Raw genomic sequence first — 13,231 nt, forward strand, 5'->3', positions numbered from 1 at the left:
AGTATAACAAATCAATGTCCAAAAAATATTTGCAAGTGTTGTTTTTTTAATCTGACTTTTTTAAACTTCAAGTCTGTGTGATTCCAATAATAATTATCACTTTTGTTTGATTGTTTATTGACGTAAACTTGTTAGAAGTGTAGTGTCAAGTGAAATTTGAGGGCTCGTCTTTAATTTCCCTGGAACTAGCCACTCTTTTGTTGTGTGCGGTTACCTAATCTAGTGTTCAATACCAGTTGCAACCTGACACAGAAAACAATGCTACCACAGCCAGCCAAAATATTGACTAAAAGTCCCCACATATGTAGCTACACGTACACACGAATTCCTTTATAGTTATATAAGTTAACAATTTCAGTGACAGGTGATTTGCAACCTGACTTGTCTCACGTCATCTGTCACCTGTAATGAAATGTTATCAATTCATAAAATTTTTCCTGCTAAGTTTTAACCGAATAAGACATAGATTTATTAGCATTATGACATCTATAAGCCGAAGTAAGGGTTTCACCAGCAGGAAGAAATGCATGCTTTATAATTAACAAATAATTGTATTGTGACAATGAAAGTAGAGGGTATATACAAAGACTATAAGGATTTCCTGTTCTTTTTAATGCAAACCACATCCTGTGAGACTGAGGGAATACCTGACTGTTACTAGATGTGTAGTTGGAATAGATTTATCAATTCAACAACAATCAATCTAGAAACTAGAGGCTATAGTCCAAAGAGGCTGTTAAGATTTGATCATTTGCATACAATGTATTGTGTGCAAGTGTGATAGCCTTTGCTTGTCTTTTGGGTTTGTACACCTGACCTGCTTTGGAATTTTTAGGAGAATTTTTACTTCGTTTATTTAACACTGGCATGATGATTGACTTTATCAGCCATGACCAGGTTGATGAGAATGTGTCTCAGTGTTGTATAAGAGTAAAAAAATATCACATACACACGCACACACGCACACACACACACACACACACACACACACACACACACACACACACACACACACACACACACACACACCTTGACAGACAGACACACATTCAATCTCAACTTGAAGTGGAAGAAACTAACAAAATGTATGAAGGTTTGAAGCATAAAAAGTTTTATATATTGCATGTAAATGTATACAACAGATTTGAATATCAAGTTAACAATAGCTGCATGAAAGGTATGTGGAAGATAGCATGTGTAGCATGGTTGGGAGATCTCATTAACAGAGTACAGAGTAGTATAGGAGATCTCAAGTACAGAGTGGGTGGAAGATATCAAGTACAGAGGATAACATTTTCCTTTCTTTTCAAGCCTGTTTGGTAATATATAATTGTTAGTTGTTGAAAGGGGGCAGCATAGTTAGCAATTATAATGTATTTTCATTAGGCATCATATGAAGCATTCAATACACAGGTATGCCAGTAATTCTTTCAATTTGCAATTTGAGCTTACAGGCTCAGCAGGAATATGTTTCCTACTAATGATGCAAGCAAGTAATCAGTGATATTACACCCATGTGGTAGCACCTTGTGTTTACAGTTATGCTGACTTTGGACTATTACATGTAATCCTGGAGCCCAGGAAAGATTTGAGATATGCTGGCATATTACCAATAAATTCAAGACAGCACCTGTACTTGTAAGCTGTTTGATATACAGTTTATCCAAGCTCTATTTATTACACTAATGAGCACAATTGTCTCCCCCGTACATAATGGTGATATGTCATTGTATTGAGATGAGACATCTTGTAACAGTATGGTCTGTTCAACTGGGTCCAAGCCAAGACTTTTTTGTGTTTTGTAATTACTTGACTTATGTATCAGACTCTGGTGTTTGGTAACATGACTATGTCTGTAGCCAGGAGAGATCACTACAGTCTCGTTAATTTTAAAATTTATTTGGTATAGGGGATCTTCATCTTCTGCTTACATAAACACTTATGTAAAAATAAGAATTCTGTTTATATCCGAAAGTGATAATTCAGGTTTGTGTATATTAAAAGCAAGACGCAGCTTTCTGTGTCAGAGTGGTTAGTTACTGGCAAACTTGTAAATTACACTTTGGTATAAACTCTTACTGTGTGAGTGATATTGTCACTGTATAAAATAATACAATTGTATTAGTTTTCCCATATTACTTAGAGTACTGGTCATTGCTATGACAGGCTGCGTAGAGTGAAACTTGGAAACAATATTACATGCTAGCTTTGTCTAAATAGGGCGGATGTAGCAATGCAAATAGGTTCACTTTCTGTGTAACCATAATACTCTAGACAAAGTATTAACGAAATGTTGATAGTGTTGTATAATACAGTCAACCATGAAATACTAATGCTATAGCTTTTCTGCAAAGATGTGAAATGCAATTAAAAAAATCTGAGCGGATTAGGCAAAGCTGGCACTGTTTATACTCGTGAAAGGTATATGGAGGCTTAGTTTTATGCGTCTATACCCAACATTCATGTTTTTCTTGTCCATTGTTGTCATTGTTCCATCTCTCAACATCATTGTGCTTGGGTAAAGTAATATGTGTTTTCTAACTGTGTAGCGGATTATTGGTGTTTGAAGAATATCAAAAGGGTTAGCTTAAGATTCAAGAATGGTGTACAGCTGACAGTTATTGATGATGATGTCAATTTGTTCTCATCCCTATTGTGTGTGGTGTAGTATGTTCACTGGTAGTCTGTCTGTGTCTCTCTGTTCTTGTAATTCCTACCCGCAGGCCTGTCCTGTATAACTTTGCAATTAACGTATAGATGTCGGCATTAGCGTCTGCACACATCTGTGCTGTTGAGCCGTTCCGATAATCTTATCAGACATTATTAGAAACCATCCAGCCCTTGATAATCTACACTTGTGTATCACCATAACTAAGTCACGTCTGCCCTACTTTAATCAAACTTTGGTTTGTCACCGATGTTGCAGTTAAATGCCACCTTTCACCCAATTGTTATCACTTATTGATCACGAATTGATCAAGAGGATCCTTTAGTATAGAAATAATTTATCACAAAACATCCACTTGTGGCATTTGTACATACATAGTAGAACAGAGTACATTTGTAACTTCAAAATCTGTAGATCTTGATGACAAGGTATGTAGGACAAATCCAGTAATCTGCTAGCTACATTAACATACCTCTGGCTTTAAAGTCTAATCAAAACAGGACTAAAGCATATCAAACATGAGCTAGCAAACCTCCTAGATGACTTGATAATTTGAGGAATTTTTTTCATCAGGAAATATGGCTCAAAAGAAGGATTGCAAGTCAGTATTAATAATATGTATGATGTATGAATATTTCGTTGGTTGGAATAAGCTAATTATGGTACGTAATATGGGATGTGAGTAATTAGATTTGAGAATTAGTTGGAAAACATCTTTGATTAAAAAGTTTGTCTATGAACCATAGTCTAGAGACTATCTGTTGGGTTTGAATCTGAAGATCTGTTTACGTGAAGAGATCTTCAGATTCAAAGCCAATGGATAACCTCTAGACTAGTAGTAAGGTATGACTATTTTTTAAACTGTTAAAGTCATCGCTATTGATTAAAAGGTTTGTCTGTGAACTATAGTCTAGGTAGAGGCTTTGAGGGTTTGAATCTGAAAATCTCTTTACCTGAAAAGATCTTCAGATTCAGAGCCAATGGATAGCCTCTAGACTAGTAAGGTATGACTGGTTTTAAACTTTAAAGTCATCACTAAGTGTTGAAGTACATACTCAGACCATTTGAGTAGATGGGAAGAATGTCTAAGAATTATGTTGTGATTCAAGTAACACATTAAGTAGGATCACGTTCACCTTTATAGATCTGTGTTGAAGATTAGAAGATTGTCACCCAAAGCAGCTGAAAATATTAGGCACTTCACTTTGTTATTCAGTTTCGTACCACATAACTTGTGTGCAAGTCTTGATCAGTTATTCCGTGCTGCTCCACCCAGCAAAGTAGGCCCAACTTCAGGAATGATAATCCACAAATCCATACAGTATGATAAAATCACAAACAAATTAGATATGACGCACTGCAATGATTTTTGAATTGTTCAGTAATATTTCATCTGAAATATAGATTGAGTAAGGATAAAGTAGTATGTAGTCTTGTGCAAATGTGTCAATTGTATGGAATGACACAGTGGAATGAAGACTTAGCTATGCTATCCAGTTCGACAGTTGTCTAGTTCCTATACGGTATCGTTACGATTTTACACCTTCACTCACCACGTTGGCATCCAGACTAGTTTGACATTATCATTCACTGTATCAGATAGCCAAGTATTTGGGCTGCTGGAGTACCAACTGCTCCAAAATAGCCTGGAAAGTACATGAAATTCTTCTATAAATTATAATCACAAAACCGTCAGATTAAACCAGAACGTTTGATGTCTTATTACCAAAATTCTTATAAAATCCATTTCTAACAACTGGACTAGTAGAGTCAATCTCTCAGATTACCAATGGTGTACACTCAGCTAAGAAGACCAGACTAAAGAAAGTAACTGAGTTCTCATGACTGTGGTTTATTTTACATTAGCAAACACCTGTTACTTGACTGAGATTTTCTTCTGTTGTATGCAGTCCTCATTCAAGTTCTGTGCTGATTTTTCGACCAATTCTTTTTATCAGATACAAAAACAAGTTCTTTTTCTTGACACTTCTTGTGTTTTTGGCAGCTCCGTTGCTTTTTTTGTTTTCTAACATGATAGATTTGGAGTGGAGGGCACCTTCAACTCGCGTAACTTGACTCTTGTTGAGGTAAATTCTGATGAAAGCTTTCTGTGTTTGCATTCTGAACAGACCAAGGAACAGGTGCTGAAATAGGGTTCCTGTTGTTGTCATTCAGTTTTGTTCTTTACCTGTTACCCTGGGGAAATGTAAACTTTTAAAAACAAAGAAAAGGAAGTATTCATTTGAGTAGTACAATGTATGAAAACAGTTGAATCAGGAAATGCAAATTTAAAAAGTGAACAAACAGGGTTTACTGCTGTTGCTCTAGCAACAACTAACTCTTGCAGTCAGTGTCACCATGGGAATACTTCAAACATTGGTTGCCTGCTTTGCATATTGAGCCACACAAGTGGCTATCAGTAACATAAGGAGGAGAATTCAGAGAGGCAAATATTTCAATCCCAGGCTGTAGGGAAAGAGGGAGGCTGATAGACAGATGAATTGTGTAGGATACTTTACTTTCACAGGGGACTTGCTTGCTATATTGTGCATGAAAAGTGCATAGCTTTCAGCATACCCTGAAAACCAAATTCTTTGGCTCTTTTTACAGCCCAGCTAATTGAATGTTAACAGTTTTCTTTATTTTGATAGCCATGCTTGGTCAATTTCTTACTTCTCATTGCTATTGGGCCATGCAGGACTTTCTGGTTCTGCATGGTTACGAATAAATTCTCCCTCCCCAGACTTTTCACGACTTCACCTCTACCTTTTTTTTTTGTTGCCATTGCATATCCTGTCATTAGAATGGACCAACATGTTCTTTTCTGTTAGTCTTTGTACAAATTTATTTACTTGTGGTCAATAACGTACAAGGTCCATTATTACATAGCTAGAAAGTACTTTATCTCAAGACGTCTCCTTTACTGAAAGCTTTAGTGTGTGATGCAAGGTACCATATCATTGCCAGCCCACAAAGTAACCGGAGATGTACTAAATTTTAGACAAAGGGTGTTCTTGTGTTTCTTTTTCTTTCTTCTCACCTCTTCTCCTAGAATAAACTCTTATCTACGTGTTGTTGTAATAGGAACTCAGTTCAACTTTGAAAGTTTCAATAATATATTATTACACTATGTACCTGAGATTACTTGCACTGATGTGTGCACTGACTAGTGGTATTTTCACTGCAGTGCAATACCGAAAACAGTATTGCATACCTACATGCAAATGATATGCAAATTAGGACATGGTCGTTTGCTACACATGAAATTGTGCAATTGCACTGTATGATTTTATGGAGATTTGCCATTTAGATAAACATATGTAGTAATAACAGAACCCCATGCCATGTGAGTGTCACTGTGGGTACTCGTGTTATTTATTTGCACTCGTGCTTGCAGTGTTTTCTGCTACACTTTCAATCGCTGCACTTGTGAAAGTGTGGGCGCAGAGAGCATTGCAAGCACTTGTGCAAATACCTCGAGTACGCCACACTTGCACTCGCGTATCATGGGGTTCGGTCATACTATTGGATGTGTGTGTCACTAAGTGTGTGTTGCTGTGTTCATTGCATATCTAGCTGGTCTCTGTCAGTTGTCATTATGTTTGATATTCCTTTGAACAAAAAGTTGAAAAAATAATGTAATTTGTGGGACCCTCTCAAAGAACCTAGATCCTGAATGTACTATATTTGCCATTACATGTGATGAATATGTCTGACCCTGTATAAAATGACTACAGCTTTGTGGGCAGAGTGCCATCTATGTATGGGGGAAGTTTTATCTTGTGTCAGCTTTCATTTGTCACTGTCCAGCATAGAGTAGAGATTTAGAAAGGTGATGAAAACCGTGTCATGGATTAACAGTAGAGATAACATAGCACCACCATACAAACTGTCTACAGTTGAAACACCTGTAATAGAGGGAGGCTGGTACGCGATGTTTGTCTAGTTGGGACTCCGACAGATTAAGTTTCATAAATAAAGCTAGTCAGCTAACTAGACCTACAAGAAGTGGAACGCCGAAATGGACAGTAATGATAGATATCCTCATTAGTGTTTGACAAGCGTGATGACATAGACATTTCACCGGGTTCCTCACAACAATACCGTTAACCATAGAAAGCTGTGGTCCCTCTCAAACCAATCTCATATGTTTTGCCGCAAGCAAAATACTTATTTTGTGGCTGGTTATGTTAGTTCTCTGGCTCAGCAAATTAGTATGGTCGCCATAAAAAAGAAAAGAATAGTGATCGAGACGTAAACAAAGTAATAAATAAGTGATGAATTGCAGACTTTGGAGCCAAAGTAGAAATGGTTTACTTCTGTGTTGGATAATGTCTAGACATTCAGAATAATGTGTTTACCACTTTCCAATTGTAATATTTTCAGCATTTATGATTATAATGAAAAATGGAAGTACAGTGGTCCCTTACATCCTTCGGTATCCTTGTTCCACCTGTACATTGTTATGCCAACAATATGCCTATTCATCATTTAGATTTCACTATTATCTTTTTCCGCTTTGTGTTTCCTGACACAACTTTTTAAGTGATTTTTAGATTCACTACACTACACTATACTACACTACACTGCACTGGTCTAATGTTATGTTGCTTTTCATGAATACATGAGTTTTACAAGTTGTTAAAAAGTTGTAGTTCCAGAGATTTGCTTCTCTGACTGGACATACTGACTAAAACAAACTGGCTTGACCTGGTGAGTGACATTTTCAAACCAGATAGCCAAGTCTGTGGGTGAAGTTTGTTCGTGAATGGTTTCAAAAGTTATACCAAGATGACTACCACTATAAAACTTAGCCTCGTATCAACAAATGGTAATTTGTAACTACTTTAACTTGAAGGAGCCTGTTGTTGGTTTTACAGTGAAGGTTTATCACATTCTAGATACTGTAGATTTAAAAAAAAGAAGTGGTGTTGGTTGTGAGATATGACTTCTTCTCAAGAGTGTTTATTCCCAAGCCATGGGGTAACTAATCATTCTAGCCATAGGGGGTTGGCTGTGTTTGCTAGTTAGCCATAGGCAACTATATTTTGTGGCTACGCATGGGGTAGGTCATATTGGCGTGAATTGTGAGTTACAGGATTGTTCAAACAGCTATGACATTGGGACATATAGAAGGTGAATAAAAGCACTTGTGAATAACGTGAATGTAAAACCAGGAAGACCTTACAATGCTCACCTAATAGAGAGTCGCTCTTGTGTGAGTTTGAAGGTTTACAAGTAAATAAACACCCATTGACAGAAGCTTGTAAAGTAAAATCCTTTGGACAGGTGTTCCTTTAAATCAACACCTGTAATCCCCCTGGGCAACCTCCCCCTAAAAAACGGTACACTGTTAGAGCTACTCACTAGTAAACATTTTAGTCCTCATTTAGTTATCGACTATTGTGGCATTTTCCTGTTAAATTTCTTTCAAGTACTGACTCTCAGTGACAGGACTACATCCAGAAAAAACAACACACTTGAATTGTATTGTTTTCTTGGGCGGAATATTGGCAAACATCACGTACACCTCTCCTTGATGTATTCTTCATACAGTTATGAGCATGAGTCATTATTTTTCAAGTAGACATTTTCAGTGACTTGTAACTTTCTTGACAAATATTCTCAGATATTGAAACTTTGTTGCTGTATGTATAGTATATCTTTATGAATGAGGGAATGATCAGAAAAATGAACAAATCATTTTGATATTATATATGTTTATTATTCAATATTGTGTTTCATCTGCAAATATATTGAATATACATGTAGTCCCATCTGTTGTCAGGTGGTTGACTTCATGCAAGGCTTGCTATGACACAACAAAATCTTGTAACACTAGATCACAAAACTCACGTAGTCACCTCACACAAACTAGTGAGCGAGGGAAAAAGAAGAAATCTGAGAAACTTGTTTGTGGAACAATTGTACTTTGTTGGTAAATATTGATTCAATGAGTCATTTCTAACCTAGATGAACTTTTCTTCTCTTTTTTCCAGCCTTCCAATATTCTCCTCACACACAGCCACCCCACACAAAGCGATATCAAACTTGTAGACTTTGGGCTTGCCAGACTAGTCAATAAAAATGAAGAAGTACGAGAAATTTTAGGAACACTAGATTATGTTGGTAAGTTGTTGATATATTCATCAGGTGAAGTTTTGTAAGAAACCTTTGTTGAGGTACAGTATCGTGTATTTTAATTGTTTTGTTTATATTTTCAAGTTTGTACCTCAAGTATGGCAAGCCGTCACGGCTGAAATATACTACATACAATTCGCTAACTTCACTGGGTAGGACCCCTGGGTTGTAAATTGCTATAGGGAGGGCTAAAGACTTTTCTATGCAAATGTTAGTAATGTGACAGAGTGGTGATTGTGTCCTTTATGACAATGATGTATTGTTTGTTTCGTGTAAGCCCACCCAGTTAGACTAGCTGGTGTACTGATCCTTGATTTCATTTTTTTACCTTCAACAGCACCAGAAGTTTTAAGCTATGAACCAATTTCACTGTCAACCGACATGTGGAGCCTAGGAGTCCTAACGTATGTCATGTTAACAGGAGCGTCACCGTTCCTTGGTGAAGACAAACAGGAAACATTTCTGAACATTTCACAAGGAAATTTAGACTTTCCAGAAGAACTGTGGAAAGACATTTCACCTCAGGCTGTAGACTTCATTAAAAGGCTGCTTGTACTTCAACCTCTGTAAGTACATATATATTGTAACTGGTACATCTAAACATCTGTTTTTCTTTGATTTTTAGTAAAAAATTATCAACATTGTTGAAACAGAGTAAAAATCTCAAAGATTGTAAAATACCAGATGTAAGCCAGTGATAATTGTTTTGGTCTCAGAAGTATACTGAAATCAAGGCCAAAGTCTTACCTTGTCCTTCTTTCCCTGAAGATGTGTTTATTTTGGAATACGTTACAATTCAAGGCTTTGCTTTTTGCTGAAGTACAACAGTTTTCACGACGATCACATTTATTTGCTTATTTCAGTTGAATGCCATAAAATCAGACAAGTCGAAAGTTGTTTCCTTTTGCCATAACTTTATTTCCTCATATTTCTTTACAGAAAGAGGGCATCAACAAAAGACTGCATGGAACATCCATGGCTCAAAATAGAGTGTTGTCCCGACATGCAAGAATGTGCAAGATCACCATGTGGAGTAAGGAGAACATTGTCTAGCAGTAGTGACAAAGAAAACGTTGTAGCAGTTGAAGTAGCAGAAGCTAAAAGAGTGAAACTAGAATTACCAGTGACATCTGAAGAAGGGTTCAAAGAATTAGACTGTGTTTGTCAATCGTAGGGAAAGAGTTGGACAGAAAGTGATCTGAACAAACAGCGCCCTCTAGTGGGCAGACTTTACCCACTATCTGAAACCAGTGTGGACAACAATCCTGTTCTGTTCTGTCTGTTGCTGATTGAAACCAAAGACTATGGCAGCATTCTGCTTATGGTGCATGTTGAAGAAATGTTATATTTAACCAAATTGGCTGCTTGTGAATGAACTATAGCTTCTGAGTTATTCTAGTCTTATTGGGTTTTTTTTTTCATTGTAAGTTACTAATATATTAACAAAGCCAATTAACAAATATTAACATCTGATTCTAGTGCTGGAAATTAATTTTTCCGAATACGACAACTCTTCATTCGGGATCCTTCGATTCGTGGAATGTCTGATGCTAATACTTTTCAGGGCTAATTCTTATTTAATTTTCGAGTGACAAACTGTTCTGTGTAACAGGCACTGATTGGTAGAGAAGTTGAAAATAGGTAGTCAGCTAAGTGGTTTAGCCAATCAGAAGATAGCTTATCAGAATGTCACACGTGTGCAACTGCAGTCTACAATGGACTGTCTTATTTAGCTTTAACTGGGACTAAACTGTGGTGAATTTTGCGGTGTTTTTTGTACAAATTTTAAATTGTGTTTGTGATGCACACTCTCTCATACAAATGTGTCGTTACCTGATGTAAGTCGGGTAGTCTTTTGTATAGTATCTTTTCGTGGAAAGGGGGCTTGATTTGCACTGATCTGCAGTTGCACAGTTTCAAACTAACGACTTTGGCACAATAATGCCTCGAGGTAATTTCTATAGGTTTTTTAAGAGTATCTAGTATACACTGATAAAGTTATAACAAGGTACTGTAACAGTTGTTATATTCAGGTTTTGTATTTATAGTGGGATCTGTATCTAATGTTATTTATCACAAAGTGTTGGGTTATGGGGGGTGCAGGTATAACTTTATAGGTTGTACATCTTTACAAGAGTGATGCAGGCTAAATGGTTGTTGGAAAATTGCAGTGTTTTATCCTACTTCAGAGTAGTCACTCAGCCTCGTCTCTTTGAATTGTCTTAACCATTCTGAAAAGTTTGGTTGACTTTTCATGAGGAAATAACTGTGACTGCATTTGTAGCCTGTATATGCGTGTATATTGAATTGTGTGATACTGCACTGGTGTTACTTCTTCTAGTGTGTGGAGTTGTCCAAGTAAGTGAACAGTGAGTTACCAAATATCAAGGTTTCAAAAAGATAAGTCTAAAGATCTAAATATCAAGGAACTGAGTTGGTTCCTATGTACTTCTCACCCGTCATCGTTGTGTGTGAGAAGACATACAAATATCCCTCGTGTAGGCTGGACTTTTATCTCAAAAATATGGATGAGAATTTTACCAACTAAAGCCAGCATTTGAGGATTACAGTGTCAGTGTGGATTTCAGCTTTGACTAACTGCAGTGTAGATAGTGCTTTGGTCGATGACTTTGTGGCAATGCGAAGGACACACTGACATATTATATACATTTGTATATATATATATATATATATAAAATAACATCTTTTCAGCTCGTAAAACCATGTGAGCTGTGTATTCATATTTACTCATTGAAAGTGTTCCATTATTTCTAGACGTCTTGGTTTCAGGAATTCATCTTGCTGTCTTGTAGATAATGAATTTCTTATGTTTGCTGTGGCTAAGTCGTAGTTTGTAGAGATCTGTGTACCAATGGACTTGATGACCATTAGTCATCGGAATCACGGCTAAAAAAAAATTTCATGGAATTCCTGAAACTAAGACGAGATGAAATAGCTTAGAAATCAATTGAAATTGTTTGGTTTGACGTCTGACGTGCAAAATAATTTGTAAGCTCAAAACTGTGTATTTTTTTGTCCATTACAAGTCTTCCTTTTGCATGGAAGTTGTTTATGAGCATGGATTTTAAGTTTTAAGTCTCATTATTGAAAGTAAAAACTGACAGCCATGCTTATTGTTATTAAAACCTCAAACATTTTACAAAAGGAGGGAAATCTTTTATATAAAGCATCTGAAGTCATTTACAGTTTTAATGCTCTTGTTTCAGTATTCTTCCCTAAAACTTTTACCAATTGTATGTTTGTGGGGACCAAAAATTATTCATCAGGTTCAGACCTCAATCCAAAAATCTCATTTGATGTTTTATTAATATATTACATGGTTTGAAAAAAAACCACAGTGATATATATATATAGTTATCGATATATTTAATCTTTATATTTAAGGTTTAATATTGTTTGTATGGTTAGGTGTTACCTATTGTGGAGGCTTTCTGTGTTTTTTTTTCTCATTTTCTGTGAGGACAATCTCTCTGAAGCGTGGCCATGTTTGTTATCAATCATTTTAGTCCCTCTCCCTGCGTAGACTAACACTCTGCTAAATTACGACTTGGCATTATTTTGTCAAAAACAAAAGCGACCGAAATGTAATTCCTGCATTGCATTGCATACCCTGTACTTTTAGAGTAGAGAATATTTTGTGACAAGATATATGAAAATATTGCAATCTTCAACAACTTCAAAAATAGTTCATGTCTTTAGTATCGCATCTTCATAGTTTGATATCACAACATGGCCTCGTTTACAGAAATATTGTCACAGCCTCTATAAATTGGTGAAAGTTAGAACCTCTATTGTAAAATATTTAACTAATCATTGGTTCTTCCAGTAAGTGTTGACTAATACTTCTACTTATTATAAAAACAATTCAACCTATTTATTATAACAGTTTTTTATCATAATTATAGAAATGAATGTCTATGCAAGTTACACAAATAGACGACTGTTTTTTTTTTCCTGTTGCAGACATTTTCAGAATGAAAAGTTGATTCTTGATAGTGTTTTAGGTATGATGGTTTATACAATGCTGCAAATATATGCCTGTCTTTGTTTTCCCCATACACATTACATCGGTTATTGATTAAGAAATAAAATCATCCAAAATTTTCATTACATAAATTTGTCTTGTTAAAGTTTATGTATGTATGTATGTATGTGTGTGTGTGTGTGTGTGTGTGTGTGTGTGTGTGTGTGTGTGTGCATGCGTGCGTGCGTGTGTGTGTGTGTGAATGCAAGTTGTGCATGAAATCTCCCATGAAAAATTTTGTAATTTTCTTTTGTCAAATACAAATGCAGAATACTCTGATACAAAAAATGTGTCCCTTGTAACATGTAACAATTCTATGTTGCCATTAATTAAGGGTTGGATACATAAAAACAATATTGGAATTTATACCCTGGTCA

At 36.0% G+C, this 13,231-nt stretch overlaps 1 protein-coding gene across 1 annotated transcript in view; it reads left to right on the forward strand.

The window, feature by feature from the left end:
- Positions 1-12,922, forward strand: part of LOC144433566 (serine/threonine-protein kinase 17A-like) — a 30,178-nt gene extending 17,256 nt beyond the window's left edge. Inside the window, exons 4-6 of the mRNA XM_078121885.1 lie at positions 8,668-8,797; positions 9,147-9,375; positions 9,749-12,922. Of these exons, the coding sequence (XP_077978011.1) occupies positions 8,668-8,797; positions 9,147-9,375; positions 9,749-9,983 (594 nt within the window). The 3' untranslated portion in view covers positions 9,984-12,922. The remainder of the gene's footprint in view (positions 1-8,667; positions 8,798-9,146; positions 9,376-9,748) is intronic.
- The last annotated feature ends 309 nt before the right edge of the window (positions 12,923-13,231 follow it).

The sequence above is a fragment of the Glandiceps talaboti genome, chromosome 4 (assembly GCF_964340395.1).
Source record: "Glandiceps talaboti chromosome 4, keGlaTala1.1, whole genome shotgun sequence".
Classification (NCBI taxonomy): domain Eukaryota; kingdom Metazoa; phylum Hemichordata; class Enteropneusta; family Spengelidae; genus Glandiceps; species Glandiceps talaboti.